The sequence below is a fragment of the Oxyura jamaicensis genome, chromosome 18, assembly GCF_011077185.1.
Source record: "Oxyura jamaicensis isolate SHBP4307 breed ruddy duck chromosome 18, BPBGC_Ojam_1.0, whole genome shotgun sequence".
In the NCBI taxonomy this organism is placed as follows: domain Eukaryota; kingdom Metazoa; phylum Chordata; class Aves; order Anseriformes; family Anatidae; genus Oxyura; species Oxyura jamaicensis.
This window is the reverse complement of record NC_048910.1, coordinates 3,133,841-3,151,572: the sequence shown is the minus strand read 5'-3', so window position 1 is coordinate 3,151,572 and position 17,732 is coordinate 3,133,841. Positions and strand designations below refer to the sequence as shown.

General features: G+C 54.3%; 1 protein-coding gene across 1 annotated transcript in view; it reads right to left on the bottom strand.

Annotated features, from left to right (window-relative positions):
• HS3ST3A1 (heparan sulfate-glucosamine 3-sulfotransferase 3A1) overlaps positions 1-13,254 on the bottom strand; it is a 30,907-nt gene extending 17,653 nt beyond the window's left edge. Inside the window, exon 1 of the mRNA XM_035342292.1 lies at positions 12,310-13,254. Within this exon, the coding sequence (XP_035198183.1) occupies positions 12,310-12,884 (575 nt within the window). The 5' untranslated portion in view covers positions 12,885-13,254. The remainder of the gene's footprint in view (positions 1-12,309) is intronic.
• Between the last annotated feature and the right edge of the window lie 4,478 nt (positions 13,255-17,732).

The following is a 17,732-nucleotide window of genomic DNA, read 5'->3' as shown; positions in this document are numbered from 1 at the left end:
GGATACAGCTGAGGGTCCGATGTATTTAAAGAAATAAATATGGGCCCAACAGCACACTGAACCCTCATGGGCTGTGTTCGAGTGCTCCAGCTCTGATTCACTGTGGTTAATGCTGGACGCAGAGCTCAGGGTCACAACCTGTGGCAGAGCCACCTCCAGCCAGGCAAGTGATGGCAGAGTCAGACTCATGGAAGCATGGAATCACTTAGGTGGGAAAAGACCTCTAAGATCATCAAGTCCAACCTCTAACCGAGCACTGCCAGGCCTACCACTGACACATGTCCCTAAGCACTTCATCTACACGCCTTTTGAGCACCTCCAGGGATGCTGTTCCTCTCTGTTGGGTTTCTCCACTCTCTCCAAGGAAGCCGCAGGAACCACTCATTTCATGGGTTTGGTTATGTTTCACTGCTAACGTCTCCCTGTACATTTTTTCTCCATCACTAGCCTTTTACAGTAAAAAAAAGGTAGAAAGAAGACCTGGGAGTTTTGTTCCCCAGATGGTTCGTGGCGCCTTGCAGCACTGCTGCTCATGCTGTCCTGGAGGGTTGCAGCAGGAAAGCAACCTGGAAAGCAGGCACAAAAAAAAAAACAAAGAACCGTTCTCATGCGAATGTCCCTCGGGACAGTAACAGCACCGATTAAAAGGAAAAGGGCAGATGAGAACTGCACACCATGGTCCGGCCACAGGGGATGCTTTCCGAGCCTTCCCACCGGGTCCCCTGGCTTTCATTTCACGTCCCCGTCACCGCGACGTGGACACGGAGCCCATCCGCTGCGCCCCGGCACAATGCGAGCGGGGCCGGTATTGTTGGGAGGCAGGGTGCACATGTGATGTGCTATTGTCCCTAATTTGATTAATGAAGCGATCACGCTAACGGGGCACTCCACACACCCCCCGCACCTTGTTACGAACCCACGCCAGGAAATTCCCATCAGAGCATTAATTCCCCAGTACTTGCCTTTCCCAACCTTGTCAGGTAATTGTTTATGAAAAGATGAATGTATACAATAATACCGGGTGAAGGGAGCTGATGTATGTGGTGTTAATGAATGAAATAATCAGTTTGGTAATAACTGGCATGTGTATTTGTCAAAGGGGAGCCAGCAGGACATTAGCATTCTGCAGCCACCAAACCTTTATCTCCTGGGCTTGTGTTTGACAACCGCCCCCAGATAGTCCATGAATAAAATACAGAGTAGTACCCAGACATAATTAAACTGCCAATGTGGATGTACCTAAATGAACCTGATATCTTAATGACACCAGATAGCATGCAAGGAAGGAAGGCAGCGTGGAAGGGCTGAGTGTAATGACCGCAGCTGGCCCGGCTGGGGGCTGCCCAGAGTGCCCAGGAGCCCTGCTCCAAAAACCCTCCTGTGCCCCAGCATCTCTGCACCAAACCCTCACCGGAGCACCCGCTCCTCCAGAGACCTCCAGCATGCTATTGTGCAGCGCAGATGGGATTTTAGGAGCACTTAACATGATTAAATTACCAGACATATCCCTCTTTATTTTTTTCTTTTTAAAAACTTTCAGCATGGAAGCAGGGAAACTGCTTTGCAAGGAAAAGCCACTCACTGGGGACGAGCTGCTCAGAGGACGGGGACCACATCCCCAGGTAGCTCAGCAGCACATGCAGAGCCACAACTCATCCTCATCTCCATCAGCTGCCGCCGGCAAGCCAGATGCTTCTGCTCCCAGCAGACGTGGGGTGCGATGCTGCACCTGGAGGCTGCTGAGCACCCTCCTTTGGGCACCGCAGCTGTCCCAAACAAGCTGCCCTACAGCTTTGTGCAGCTTGTGGGTGTTTGCTCCGAGGAGGCAGGGTTCAGCCCCCTCCTTCGGGGAGGCACCGCGCTCAGTTCACACGCTCAGGAGGTAATTGCCACTTATTGCTCTAATGGTTCCTATTTTAGCAGCAAATGAGTGATGTACAGTAAGTATCAGTCTTATTAAAGAAATCATAATGGGAAATTAGAGCACACGCTACGGGGAAGGAACACTCCCCTGGTTACGCGGGATGCAGCCGTGCTGACATTTGACAGCAGCACAGTCCCTGCCCGCTGCTGCCCTAACTCCGATTTATCTGCACACAGCGCGTTCAGTGCGTAGGAGAGCCACCGGCTGCACGCAGCTCGGCCTGGGCTGCAGGGACTGAACTGATGGGGCCGCTCAGAAACTGCCCTGAACACGTCCTGTCTCCCTCTGAGAGGAGATAAGGAAGCACCGCTTAATGAAAAAGTATGGCAAGTTTTGGGGAAAACATTTTTAAAATGGCCCAACAGTCTGGATCACGACGGAAAGCCAATGCGGAGAGCAACCTGCTGGAGTTAGCACGATGCAGGAGGATATACTGAGGTGTTAAAAAACCTCCTACTTGGGCCAGAAAAAGAGAAAAAGGGGCACCAGTGTGTCCCAGGGCTGCTAGGGAGACAGGAGGGACCTGCTCACCATGACACTGCTCGAGAAATGACACTTGCCATTGGGAGGATGTCAGAGAGGCTGCAAAAGAGCTCCGGGTCCCTGCCAGGTAAACTCTTCATCTTGCTGCACCCTGCCCAGTTTCCCCCGCTGAATGCTCGGCCCTGGCTGCCAATTATTTAACCATTGCTTTCTTTCACGGGAAAGGCATCCCCGTGGTGCACCCTCATTAGCCAGTAATGGTGATTTCATTAGATTAAATAACTCCGATGATCCCCGGAGACCAACTGCACTTTAAACATAGAGCCGCGGAGTTAGAATTACTGTTATTTAACATTGATTAGATTATGAGGCAAATCCAATTTTTCCCCTAAACACATGATGGCTACGATTTGCTGAGCAGGAGGCGTTCAGGACGGCATTCCTGGAAATCCACGGCAGGGGGGCTGTGCCCCAGTCAGCAGTGCAGGACTCGGGCTGGAAGGACTCGCTCTGAAAACAGGAGCTGCAGTGTGTGGGTGATGGGGTTGCCTACAGAGATGCAGACAGACAGACAGACAGAGTGCGGTGAGTCTGCAGAACTCACCGGTCTGATAAACCTGGCTTTGTACTGGGGATGTGTATAGGAAAGGGAAGGCTCCTTCTGGTTCCTGACAGGGCAGGGTGGCCACAGGGGTGGCCAGGAGCAGAATGGGACCCATCAGTGTACTCATCCAGGTCTGGCCATGGGGAATTTGGTAGAAGCTCCCAGGGATGGAGGGGAAGAGAAGGAGCTGTGTCCCCAGCAGCTCCAGCCAGGAAGACAATCAGTGCCCTCAGGGAAAAACAACATCCCAGGCACAGACGCCAAGGTGAATCCAGATGGAGGGGAGAAATGAACCTGAGGTGAGGCACAACATGGTGGCCCCTCTCACCTCTCCCATGTATCCCTACAGAAACACCCTCTGCAGAGGAAACCCAACCCCGACGTGAGGCCAGGGGTCCCCAGGCAGCTCTGCCTGAGGCCACCAGGGTTTTGGAGCTCAGATAGGAGCCCCGCACGTCCCTTGCTGCCCCCATCCCTCTGACGGGCTCCAGGGCCCCATTGCTCAGGTCCCCCATGAGGACAGGGTGGCTGTCACCTCCTCAACACCTCCATCCCTTGCAGCTGGCTGTCATCAGGGGAGAGTCCAAGCCAAATTCCTACAAGATGAATATCAGGGTTTAAATCACGCCTGAAAAAAGGGGGAGCAAGTGAGGCTCCTACTAGCTGTGGAGCAAAGAAGGTGAGCAGCCTGCTGTCCTGTACCTCCTTGAGATGTCCAGACTCCTCTACCCAACTGTTCCTGATGTCCCGGAGAGCCCCTGGGAGCAGCCAGGGCTCAGGAGGTCACACAGGTTCCTTCACCCAGGTGTGGGCTTTTGCAGTGCTGCTGGGTTTGGCCAACACAGCCAAGGGGAGCCCAGTGGCTGCTGCGAGGCTCCATCGCTGGGGACAGGTCTGGTCACTGGCTGCAGGCGGCAGGTTGCTGTTGCTTGGCCGAGCACCCCGTGTGTAATTAGGAAGCGATGAGCAGATGAATCCTATGAAAAGCAGAAGCACAGCCCCTGAAATCCACACCCTGAAATCCACACCAAGCTAGCTTTGCTTGCTGGGTGCTCACATGGGGCTGCTGCCCACATCCCACCAGGAGGGACGGGGCCCACACCCATGGTGCTGGAGCCGGTCAGACTCATTTAACAGCTGTGCTCTGCATCTGAGTCAGGCTGGGAAGTCCTTTCCCCTTCTTGGCCCTTTTAGGGGCTCCCAGGCACACACATCCCACTAAATCCCTTCTCTCTGAGTCCCTTCCTGTGGACTCCCTGCAGGAGGCAGAGCCCAGAGAAAGCAGGCGAGGTGGCATCATGGCACATTGAGAATGCAGTGCCGAGGCTGAGCAGCTTTAGCGAAGATTTTGGTATTCTGTGAGCAAGCCCCTTCCACAGACAGGGAAATCGAGGCTTGGGACAGACCTGGCTCACCATCACTCAGCCAGGTTGAGGGAGCTTCCCAAAGCTGGCTGAGATGTGAAGCAGGGACCTTCTCTTGCTAATCCTGTGCAGCAGGGGGTCAGGACACAGGGCTTCCCTGCAGTGGAAAATCCAGGTGCCACCTCGCTTGTTTTATCTTGAGCTGAAACATGGGGATTTCTCCCCAGAAAAGGGCTTCCCAAACTTCTAAGGTCAGACAGTGCAAATACATTTCACTAATGCTGAAAGATGTTCATCTATGGTGCTTAATGTTACGATACAATAACATGGAAGTGAAAATGAAATGTTAATGACAAAATGCAACACTTTGGAGCTCAAGACATGCATGTGAATACACATACACATATAGACCATCAGATAAACACGGAAGTCAAAACAATTGGTTTTGATATTTTCCCATAAAAGGCTCCCCCAGAAAGCAAGGGCTCTGGAGGGTGCCCTTTTCCAGCTGGAAATGTCAGAACAAATCACCCTGGCTTTTTGAAATTTTCAGCAGAGAAATGTCCTGCCAGAGGAAAAAACAATAAAAACTGAGCAGCTTCAGACAGTGCAGACACCTTGGAAAATAAAGATCTCTCCCCAGAGGAAGACTGCGGACATGACTGCTCCCAGCCACCGGTCAGGGCAGGGGACACTGCTCCAGGAGGTGGCTCAGTGGGACCTAGCTGAAGCTGCTCCCTAGAGGGGATGGCACCCACATCACCCACATGTGGTTTTACACCCAGCATCTCCTCCATCTCCCATGAGAAAGCGGGCAGCAGTTCTGAGTCCAGGGGAGTTCCGGTGGGAAGCTTTATCTCTGCAAGAGATGGCGTTGCAACAGAAAGAGCAGGTCATGAATCTCCTCCAGGAAGTGAGAAGGATGGGCTTGCCATGCACGAAGGGCAGTGGTGATTACTTCTGCTGAGAGATTTCCTCCTGCAGGATCGTGTTTGATGAAAGAAACACTGAGAATAATTCACTTCCTCGAGCATCTCTGTCTCTGTTCTTGCTGTGGACGCTGTCCTGCTAATGCATCCCTTAGGGAATCACACGGGTTCAGCTGGGTGCAGCTTGGGGTGAGCGTGGTTGACTCCAAACCACAAAGTCCTGAGCTTCCTGGGCAGGGAGCTGTGCGGGGACAGCAGCCAGGACGGCAGGGTAGCCCTGGTCCTACAGACCCTGCAAGAGCAGCCCCACTGACCCAACAGGGCTCTGTAACAGGGTAAGAACCACAGCCTCCAGCCCTAGGAACGTAACTTTAACTGCAACCTAATCTGCTTCCCTTCCCTAATACCTGCGCGTAATGAGAATTTGCAGAGATTTATGGCCACAACAACGGCCCCTGTTCCCCCTCGCCAGCCTCTTCTGTTTCACTGCGCAGGCAGTTTGGGTTACCTCAATGCTCTCCAGGGGAAAAGCGTAATTAGCAGCTCAGGAGTTTTAATGCAGACGTCAAGGAGGGAGCACGGGGGGGTTATTCTCAGGTTTGCTGATCACTTGTTCCTTGCTCTGAACTCTTTGGAAAGGACCCAGCTCCCTTCCCCCTCCTCAGACCCAACTGCTCTTATTAGAGACTTCAAAAGGTCGGGGTGAAATCCTAGCTGGGCTGCGGTCAGCGGGCACATTGGTGGGGATGGCGCAGCGGTCCTGCACCCCAGACCCAGCCTAATTACTGCCAGGAGCCCCTGAAGGCAGCAGAGCCGATGGCAGGAGGGACGGCAGCCTGCTGGGTTGGGATTTGCAGGATCTGACCTCAAAGGAGGACTCGTGATTTATAAGCAGGGTGAATTCGCTGCTTCTCAGAAGAGCATCACAGTTTTTGCCATAAATGGGCTCTGGCCCCAGCCAGCTGGAACCTCGCACTGCTTTTCACAAGGCATGGCTCTATGAATTTAACTGACAAAATCTTGGACAGTCGAGGCCATATTTTCAAGATTGCTCAGCACCAGAAGGCAGGACCAGGGGAGACCCAGCTGCAAGGAAACCCAAGCACTCCAGGGCTTGGGCAGAGCCGTGGGGTGGACAAGAACAGTGCCATCCCCCTCAGGGACCGGGGTGTGAACCTGTGCTGAGGAGGAAGACAGAGCCTACAGACTTCTGAGCTTCCTCATGTAGACCATAGGACCTGCAGAGGAAAGAGTCCAGTAAAACATTAATGACTTGTTTTGATGCTTGCTGGTGGGAATGGGGTTGACTTCTCCCTGTATGCCAACTGGGGAACTCAGCCCATCATCAGGAATGGACATGGACCCTGGAAATGAACTTCTTCCCTGACCAAAAAACAGAAGTGATACATATGGATGCAAAACACCTAAAAGCACCACCAAAAATAAGAACACTTTTGCGTTTATTTAAGGAATAAGAGGGGAAAGAGCCCAGCCCCAGCTCTTTGCACTTGGATGTTGCTGGGATGCCGTGTCCAGACGGTGCCATCAGGCATGTACACTAGATGGCACTCCGCCTTGCTGCCAGGGGATGGCGAGCAGAGGCAGTCCTCGAGCTCCTAAACCACGAGATTAGTGGGGACGTGGCCACTTAAAGCCACTTGTGGCAGGGAAAAGTCCCTCTGTAGCTGCCTCCCTGGTGCTCTCATGATCTCAGAGCCATGGTACCACCTAGGCTGGAAAAGGCCTTCGAGGTCATCAAGCCCAACCATCAGCCTGACCTACAGCGTCCCAGCACTACACCACATCTTTTAAATACCTCCAGCAATGGGGACCCCACCGCCTCCCTGAGCAGCCCCTTCCAGTTCTTGCCCACCCTGACCATGAAGAAATTCTCCCTGATATTCAATGTAATCCACACCTGGCACAACTTGAGGCTGTGCCCTTACTTCCCTTCGCTTGCCGCCTGAGGCCCGTGAGGCCTCAGCCTCCTCCTCTCCAGACCGAGCCGCCCCAGTTCCCCCAGTGGCTCCCCCAGCTCCTGTCTGCCAGCCCCTTCGTGGCTTTGCCGCTCTCCTCTGCCCAGGCCCGAGCAGCTCAGTGCCCTTCTGGCACCGAGGGGCCCAAATCAGAACGTGGTGCTTGAAGTGCGGGCTCACCGCTGCTGTGCATGAGGGCACCTTCCCCGCCCTGCTGGCCATGCTGGTCCTGAGGCCAGCCATGGTGGCGCTGGCCTTCTTGGCCACCTGGGCATCCTGCTGGCCCATGGGCAGCTGGCTGTGGACCAGCACCCCCATGGCACCTTTCCAGCCATGTCCCCAAGCCCGTGTTGCTGCACGGGGTGGTTGTGACCCAAGAGCGTGCTCTCAGCTGGCCAAACACAGCACAGTGTGACAGTCCCTGGCTGGACAGAGAGGAGCTGGGAGCTGCCAGTGAATCTGGCCCTAAACGTGGCTGTGTTCAGGCTTCAGGACCTCTGCCAGCAGGGCTGGTGGGCTTCATCTGCTCAGGGTGGTGTTTTACTGACAGAATAGCACGAGAAGCTCAGAGCCCAAATCCCACCTTATTTCTGGAAAGAGGCATCACAGACACATCCCTTCCATTTTACAGATGGGCAAACTGAGGCACACCAAGACATCAGCCAAGCCATAGATTGAAACCTTAAAACTATTTCAAACCTTTACCAAAATGTCCTGGAGTGTCTGAGTCCAGATCCCCCCCAAAGGCAGTGGCAAAGCACGTGAGCTTCAGAACCAGTTAGTGTCCTTTTATAACAACTCCTTGGCCAGGAGACCAACGCTGTCTTTGCGCCTGTCTCAGCCTATCTCCACCTGTTGTTTACACTGAATTATCTGTGCTTTGGGGCCAAGACCATCTTTTGTTCCTTTTTTATACAGCACCTGGCACAATGAACTCAGTACGAGAGATCTGATTACACAGTTAATAAATAAACAAGGACCTTGATCGTCTTTAGCATGTGGTTGTCCAAGGCTGCAATTTTCAGAGAAACTGCTGCAGGCTGCGCCCAACGCTATTAGAAATTCAGATGTGTTTGGGAGACGCAATGTTCTCAGGACAAGGAGGAGGCGTTGCTCAACCAGAACTGCTTACAAGCAGGCGTGCACCTACCAGGGAGCAGAAAACCAAAACAACTCGAACTCAGTGTTGAATGGCACGAGCCACGTCCTGGGCAGGGCACATTCTGAATGCCCCACCAAAGACCTGGTGCTCTTTGCAGAGGCTGCAAGGCTGGGTGATAAGATCACTCCAAGGTGACTATTGCTACAGCAGCTCCCTCCCACAGATGTCTGCATCAAGGTCCTTTCTCCTGATGTCTGCTCTGCTATTCATGAACTGTACTCGCTCCCCAGAGTCTCCTCTGCCACCATCCATGCCCTCCTGTGCCCCACGCCCATGCTCCCCTGCTCACTTCCAGGAATACAAAACACTCCCTGAGAGTGCTGCTGAATTACAGGGACCACAAAGCCCCCTGGACCTCCAGGCCATCCACCACTGCAAGAGTGGTCCAACTCCTCTGTCCCCTGGGCTCTGATTTCACTGTGACTCAAGGCTGGGAAAGTGCACCAGAAGGTGGGATGCAGCTGCAAACAGCTGCTCTAAGCTGCTCCCCCCTGCTCTCAAACAAACCTCCTTGTCCTCCATCCCAGACCTCTTCTGAGATATCCTGTGTTCCCTTTGACTTAGAAACATCACTGGTTGCCTAGACTAAAAAATGAAGGAAAAAAAAAGCCTTGGAGAAAAATCCCAAGAGGACTTTAATTATGAGACAGAGAACTCCCCAGCTCTGGGAGCACCAGGGAGGAGCGATGCTTAAACTCCCAGCCTGATGGGGTAACTTTGAAGCACCTTTCATCTCCCCCTTGGATTGGGTGTAATCTAATGACATTAGCTTGGCTTCGCTCTGGTGGAATTGGCACTGGTGCTGCAGAGGCAGGGAGATTAAAACATATGAAATAAATGTTCCTGGGGTGACTGACAGTCTAATGACATTCCAACAGGCAGCTCAATCAGCACGAGACTAACAAAGGATCAGAAGGAACCAGCCAGACTTGCAATATCACCCACAAACACAGATTTTGTTTTTATTCCAGCCTTTTTTTTTTTTTTTTTTTTCCCACTTGACTGAATTAGTCCCCATTCTGGAGTTGTCCTCAGGCTGTATACAGCCGTACTCGGGGTGGGGGATGGCAGCTGAACACGGTTAAAACACACGCTCACCTGCTATTGAACTCTGGGAGCTCAATAGCCTTGTTCAGGGCTGAAGCAGCGATTTCTGTGCTGGGAAGTCAATGAGAGCATTGTGGGCTACCCCTCCCTCCTTTTGTCCCCACACGAATAGGAGACCTACAACCCCGATACGGAGAAAGCTGCTTTCGGCTCACAGCTTCCCTTGATATTCAACCCACACACGAGCACGGAGGTGTCACACTTACCAAATTAAATCACTCAGATTGTTTTTTTAAAATCAGCCTCTCTGTAGGACAGCTGCCTTCCTGCCCAGACACAATGCCAGCTAAAAGGCGAGCGATTATTCCACTTGATTAACGAACAGTGCTGTCCATTGCTTTTGTGCACTGGGGCACCCCGGGACTCCCCCAAGCCAAGCTCCCACCTCCATCCACCTTCAGGCACTGCCATCTAAGTGGTGCTTCGGCAACACCATGCTGCTGCTGCAGCCCTGGCTCATAACCCCGTTCATCCCGCACCACGCACAGCATCCCACCGCTGGCACCGGGGATACTCTTTTGTTTCCAGGAGGAACCGCGGTCCCCTTCATGCCCAAGATCCCATAGCCATGGCCTCAATGTCTGCAGGAGGCAGCCCTGTGACAGCCCAGCGCTGTGCTCCCCAGGGACGGGGTCCCCGTCCTCATCCACACCACTCGGTGCCAACCAGCAACCCGTGTCACTGCAAACAGCTGGGAGAATTTTGTTCCCTTCGACAGGACGCTCGCCGGCCGTGCCGGCTTCCTGCGGGCACTGAAAGCAAACCCAAGTGTTTATACCTTGTAATGATGCTGTTTAGTCTGACTGCTGGGAAACAGAAATGCACGTGAAACCTAAGACTCTGATGCCAGAGATAAGAAATCAGGACCCCTGGCAAACATCTGGCAATTTCCCCGGCAATGAACCCTCATCAAAGATTACAACAAACCCATGGAGAGAGAGATTCTTTTTTTTGAGTATTTACAACAGGCTGGTCACTGGTTACCTGTGGGCTGACACCGCAGCTCTGCCATCACAACAGGACTGTGTGCGTTAGCAAAGATTACTCATACAAGCAAAGCTGGCAAGATTAGGTCTCGAAGGAATAATCCCATACAAAGAATTCACTGTACCTCAGCCTCCACAGGGCTAATAAAAAAATGGTGAAATTCAGTACATCAAATACCAGCACAAACAAACTGCAGCAGTTAATGGGAGCACTCATGTACCAAATGCTAAAACATAATGATTACACAAACAGCCTGCAGGGCAGCACCTCGAATGAGTAAGAGCTGCAAGATCAAGACCAAACCTCTGGAAAATTAAATCCCCTGTGCTGAGGACCGCACTATGCACTAAATGCTCATGGCTCCTCCTCTGTCTAGGTCTGCTCTCCTCGCCCAGGCACTGGTTCCTGATCTGAGTGGGGCTATCCCACCCCTGCCTGCTCCCCCGGGCTTCAAGAGCATCCTCAATAAATGGCTTTTCTGCATATCCACCATAAATTTCAGTAGATGCCACCCCAAAGCCATGTGTTTATTTTTCAAAGTCAAGGCTTGATTAAAGTTCTTGAGGTTTGCAGATTCCTTTGAAACATTTCCTCTCTGATACAGGGTCAGCATGTGGAAATTGGATAAGTGCGCACTAAAAATATAATTCTGTAGACAGCTCCAGCCCACACAAAAGGAAATCTTTCCTCTCGGAGAACCCACACTCTGCTGCCTGCAGAAACCCAGCGCGTTCCTGACACCGGCGGATACACAAGGAAGCTCATCGCTTCCACGTGTTAAGACTTTACATAAACACTCGGACTGTCAGTACTATCCTACTCCACATTTCAGTACTGTCACCACAAGCTGAGCCAAAATCAGCCTCTCTTCTCTGCTGGTAGTGGGGCTTAACTGGAAAGTAAAACAAGCTCTGGGGTACCCCAAATCCTCCCCTTTTTGCTTGTGCATTCATGAAAGCCACAAACACAGACACACTATGCACAAGAGCATCTTCTCCCCCGCCCTAAGCAATCCTTTCCACAAGGAGATCTGCCAGCATTTGCTCCTCTTAACTTTAAAACACGCGAGGAAAACATCTGAAAACCAATAATGACAACGCTGCCCCTTGGCCTTGCTGTTTGCTTTCTTTTAAAGAGGACACCTTTCTTTTAACCAAACACTGATTAATTGAAAGAAGAACCCCAGCTACTTTTTTTTTTTTTTTTTTTTTTTTTTTTTTTTTAAGGCAGGTGAACACAGGGTTTGTGCTCCTGGCACTGACAGGTTTGGTTACCCATAACAGGGCTGCTGCAACATTTGCCAGGGAAATATGGGAAAGGTGCATTTAGGGGCTGTGTCCACGGGCTGCGGGTGGCAGGAGGCAGCAATAGGATGCTGTGCGAGGGGTGGCTCGGCTGGGACTCGGGCGACCAGCTGGTTTCCCAGATCCACAGAGCCGAGGTCTGGGGCTTTTCTTCCACCCCCCAGCATCCCCCTCACATCCCCGGGGCGAGGGGAGCATCTCCAGGCAGGAGCAACACTGAGGGCTGGGGACCGGGGGGAGCGGGGGGACTGGGGGTTTGGGGACTGGGGTGGCGGCGAGCAGGGAGCGGGATCGGGGGGGGGGGGGGGGGGGGGGGGGGGAGGGGGGGTAGGGGTGGGGGGGGGGGCGGGGGGAAGGGGCCGGGAGGCTCGGCGGCCAGCGGGGGGCAGTGCTGGCTCGGGCATGGCCCGGCACGGCCCCGCGGCACGGCTGCCAGCCCCGTCCCGTCCGGTCCCGTGCCGTGCCGTACCTGTACCAGGCGAGGCCCCGCTCGTAGTTGCGGTCGAAGAAATGGGGCTCGGCGCCGACGGCGCGCACGTCGGGGTGCACCCGCAGGAACTCCAGCAGCGCCCGCGTCCCCCCCTTCTTCACGCCGATGATGACGGCCTGCGGCAGCCGCTTGCTGCCTTCCCCTAGCAGCGATGTCAGGGTGCCAGGGGTCCCCGCAGCGCTGCCCCCGCCGGAGCCCCCCGGGCGGCTCCCCCCGGCTCCGGGCATCATCTCCGGGCCAGCCCCCGCCGCCTCCTGCCGCCGCCGCCGCTGCTGCTGCTTGAGCCGCTGCAGCAGCCGCTTTCTCCTCGCCGCAGCCGCCTGCCAGGGGGGCAGCTCGGCAGAGCCCCCCAGGTACCCCCCGCCGCCCCCTTCCTCCTCCTCCGAGGCGGCGCCGGCTGCGATGATGGGTCCGGGCAGGGTCTGACAGCGGTCGGCCAGGCAGTAGAAGACGTAGAGGGACATGAGGAGGGAGCAGAGCATCACCAGGAACTTCTTGAAGATGCTGCGGGGCAGCGGCTCGGCGGCGGGGGCTGTCGCCGAGCTCCCGGCCATGCTCCCCCCGGGCGGCGGCCGGGCGCCCTGGCCATGCTCCGCCGCCGCCCCGCAGCGCTCAGCAGAGGCGACAGCGACAGCGGGGGGGGACCGAGCCCCACAGCATCCCCGCCGCCCCCCGGGGCTCGCCGCGGAGCCGCTTCAAGGGGGGCATGCCCCTTTCGGGGGGGAGGAAGAGGAGGAGGAGGAGGAGGAGGAGGAGAAGGAGAAAGGAAGCGGGGGGGGTGGAAGGGGGATGCTGCTGCTGCTGCTGCTGCTGCTGCCGCCGCCGCCGCCCCCGGGGCCGGCCGGGGAAACGCTGCCGGGGTGAGGGGCTCGGAGCGGGGCCCCCACGTGCGGTGCCGGCCGCGGCAAAGTTCGGCCGAGCCGGGAGCGGGGAGGGGAAGGGACGGGAGGGAGCCGAGGCCAATGGCACGGAGGGGGAGGGACCGGGAAACGCCCCCCCGGAGGGATGGGCAGAGCCGAGCCGAGCCGAGCCGGGCCGGTGCGGGGAAGGGGCAGCGCCAGCCCCGTGTTACCGCCAGCCCTGGGGGTGTCCCCCCTTCCTTCCCCCCTTGGGTTACCACCAGCCTCACTCGGCTCTCGGCAGCAGTGGGATGGAGCCGGGCTGTCCGTCCGTCTGTCCGCCCAGGTGCTCCTGCTGCCCACTCCCCCGCCCCCCCCAGCCCAGCCCAGCCCAGCCCAGCCCAAATTCTCCTGCACCCGCCCTGGCGCACACGGATCTGTGCCCGGAGCAGCCCCCGGCAGCCTGCCAGGGGTGTAAAACTCTCTCGGGACCGCCGGCAGCCCAGCACCGGACCCAAGCTCAGTTTTCTCCCTGCTCACACCAGCAAACTGCCCGCAGCCTGGCTGCAGGACCTGGAGGAAATTTCCACAGCCCCATCGGGAGGCTGCTCTCCGAGTTTTCTCCTCTTTTCTCTCCTTCGAGAGCACGTAACACGTACGAGGAGCTATCAGCTCCGTGCCTCGGCTGCCTGCTTCTAAGGGCTTCGTTATTTCATTGCCTGTGGGAATGGCCTTTTAATTTGAAATGTTTGTCATAGATTATAGACATTTTAAACAAACTTGCACATGAAACACTTGACTTAGATCTTTTTTTTCCCCCTCTGTTTGGTGTGGACCTAGCTAAGGAATTAAACTTCAACCACTTGGAAGCAAAGCTGGTCTCTACAAATTATTCAATGAAAAGAGGAAAAAAATTGCAATGAATAATAATCAGCCATCTGCAGAGCTGGCTGACTAATAAAATGTGTTTCCAAATAGTAAACAGGCCAAAATTAATAACAAATGCTATTTGCAATGAATTATTCTATTAGATCTTCCCCCAACTTTATGACATTTTTCCTCTCTAAGCAAAGAAACCTATCTCAAACGTATGGATTTCCAAAGCCATACCCACCCCAGCTGTGCGGCAGCCAGATCACTTCATCTGAAGTTTGCGAGCCCAATTCCAACCCGTGCGTCTGGAGCCCTCACCATACCGCAGTGTTTCAGGTATTCCAGTGCTTCAACATGTAAGTAGATGCCTGGTGTGATTTACAAAAGGCTATAAGCAGGTTAGGCCCCTAATACCTCTAGGCAACTACTTACCTCATTAGGAACCTAAATGCCTTTATAAGTCGGGGCTGTGATCCCGAGCTCATTGAAGTCAATGAAAAGACTTCCCTGACATCAATGGGCTTTGGAGCGGGCCTTGCAGAAGGAATGTGATCAATGGAAAGTGCTCTGACTTCTTCCTGCTGCTTATTATGATGCTCCTTTCTGGACACTTAGAACAATGCTCCGTTTTCAGTTTGAATAAATGGTCATTTCCAGCAGAGGAAACAAGAAGGGAGATGCACGGAGCGCCGTGTCTGCCATGAGGCTGGGGCTGTGGTGCAGGACTCATGGTGCCTGCTGCTTTTCTCCTGCATTGTCCTTGAAATATGGGTGAGAATCTCAGCTTTCCTTTAAAAAAAATCACCAGTTGCCTAGGGGAAACAGGACCAGAGTCTATTTAAAAGTTTTAGTGTCTAGAAAGCAATAAGCCAAATATATCTGTATTTAAAAAAGCTGTATGGGATTTAAGGAGATCTTGCCATTTGTTTCAGAGCCTGACACATTGCTCCTGAGTGCTGGGGCCGAAGGCACCGGGGGCTCCAGCAGCCACTCTCTGACAAGGAGGGTGTCTTACGTGCCAGGAAGAGCAACCGGGAGAAATTAAGGAGTGAAAATTTTCCTTCCCTGTACCCCATGTCATTGAAAACTCTGCTAGCACAGCTGCAAATAAGAAGTTACTTGGAGGTTCATTTGCAGACCAATTTTGTTCTTAGTTTGGGATGAGTTTCTCTTGGTACCAAGGCCCTTTGCTGAATGATGTTTGGTAAAGGCAGAAAAACTGGGCGGATGATGTCTTCATACCCGCTTCTGAGAATTTCCACCCTGATCTGTTTGGCCCTCCTGCCACAATAACCCCCTGAGGCATAACTTGGGTTTTTTTAGAAGCTTGGAAAAAAAGGTGCTTTTTGTTTTACTCAGCCTCTTACATAACCGACTTCACATTTTTACAGTGGCCTCTTTCCTTTTCCCTTACATTTCTCACCCTTCCACCCATTTTAACACTGTTCACCCTGTCCCACACACACGTGGCTCTCCTGGTGCCCACGGTCCCCTCGCTGGTGTCCGCCTGGCAGAGGTGAGCCCCAGTCCCAGCGGGCAGCCGGGCTGCTACTCGCTCTGGCACGGGGATGGTTCTGGCAGCTTCTCCCCTCCAGTCCTGTTTGCACTCGCTCCTTGCGCTGCTTGGCTGTACTTTTCTTCTTTTATCTCTTTATTATTGTATTGCTCCCCGCCTTGAGGGACGCCCTGCTGCACGAGATGTTTCTGGTGCCACCCCTGAGCGTGAGCAGGGCTCTTCTCCCAGCTGCTGCCAAAATCTCCCTCCACCACCAGCAGCAGCCCATTAACGAGGCTTCCTGCAGCTTGCCCAGTTCGGGATGCCCTTCCTCTGGGGTCCCCTTTTGGGACAGTGAGTAGGCAGACCTGCCTGCCTGGATAGCCTCTGACAGGCGAGCCTGCCCAGGGTTCAGCTCTGCCTGGTCCTCTGCCCCTGGGCAAGCAGGAGCTGGAGACCTGGCTCCCAGCCCTGGATATTTCCAGGTGCTCCTGTACAGCCAGCAGGACTCAGGAAAAGGCTTCAAGCCTGGATTCCTCCTGAACGCACAGCCCATGCCAGCCCCCCGGCACGGCTGTATTTTTTCCCCTTTCCCACTGACCCGTAACGTAGATGAGATCAGGGGTTAAACTGGGAGTGTGGTGGAAAAGGGACTGGGGAGCCCGAGGCGAGCACAGCTTAAGGAGTGATTATAGGGTCTGGAGGCAAAGGGAGCCGCTGCCTGTCAGGGAGCTGCTCCCGAAGAAAACATCCCATTGTAGTGGGGAGTGGACTTTGGGACAGGGCAGAGGGAAGCAGATTGATAACCAAGGGGCAACGTGACCCCGCATGGGCTCCCACAACAAAAGCCCCTTCATCTACAATGAATGGGAACAATGGCTAATGGGGACAGGCCCGCAGCAGCCTGCGGGTCCATGAGCCCAAAGGAGAGGGAGAAGGCGATGGAGGGTCCTGTCGTACCCAAATCCTCTATTGATCTCAGTAATCTCCTGGGCTTTGCCTCTTTGAAATCACACGGGAAGTTCAAGGACTTTTTGCCTTCAGATTGCAGGGACACATATTGTCCCTGATAACCGGTGGGACCCACAGCCCCAGTGCCAAGGATGAGCCGCTGCTGTCACCAGGATGCCCTGGGCAGTCCCCAGCCCAGGTGGCAGCGGTGGCAGGAGGGTTGTTGGTCCTCAGCCGGGTGCTTTCTGGTTCCTGGGCAGGTTCTGGTCCCACCAAACCTACTGGGGCAGAATACGTGTGAGAAGAGCCTGGCACAGCGGGGTGCCAGACAGATGCTCCCCTAGCCTTAAATAAAGGATTTGTGGTTCTTCACCTGTGGGCTCCTTAGGGCATAATAAAGGGAGGGGCTGAGCCATGTGGTGGGGACATCCGAGCTGCAGCCCCTGAGCATCGTGGTGGTGGCTGGGCAGGTAGGAGTGGTGCTGCAGATGTGCAGGAGAGCTGGGCAGTGTCATCAGTGCTGGGGGCTGGCAAAGGTGTCCTGAGGTATTCAGACATAGGCAGGACAGGATTTTATTTTTTTTTTTGGACAAGTGGATCCACAGGGAATGTCACATAGAGCAGGAATAAATAAATAAATAAATGAAATTGAGGGAGTATATTTATCCTGTGCTCAGTTACCCTGACAAAACGACTTGACCCATTGCAGAATATTGAATGCCCACCCCCAGAAAGCAAACAGACCTGTGAGCAGAAAGCAGACGAAGTCTTCCTCCTGCTTTGGCTGAGTCGGGAGGCAACAGATCCAATACCCGCTGCTTGGCCCTGGCACCGGGAGCCAGCTCTGTCCCCCTTGTATCCGATACCTCCTCCCCAGCGGCGGTGGAGACGGGGCCAACTTGATTAGGGAGCTGGCAAGGGATGTGAGGACATCTGGGAGGCCTCGGGTCGGAGCATGAATTAATAAGAGATGGTAAGAGGAGGAGGCTGAATGGGATTTGAGGCCCTGACAGGAGCTCGGGGAGCCCCACGGATGGAGGGGGGGATGCTCACCACCGCGATGGAGGGATCATGCTGGTGCACCACCACCTAGGGGGGCAAAAGGGCTGATGTTCAAGTGAGCCCCATTTGTCCTCCCCTGAGATATATTGGCTGTGATTTATCTATATGATTTATGAGCCCTCCGGGGCCAGCTGATCCTGCCTCCCACCAGCTTGCTGAAGCTGCAGCACCCAGCTGTGTTT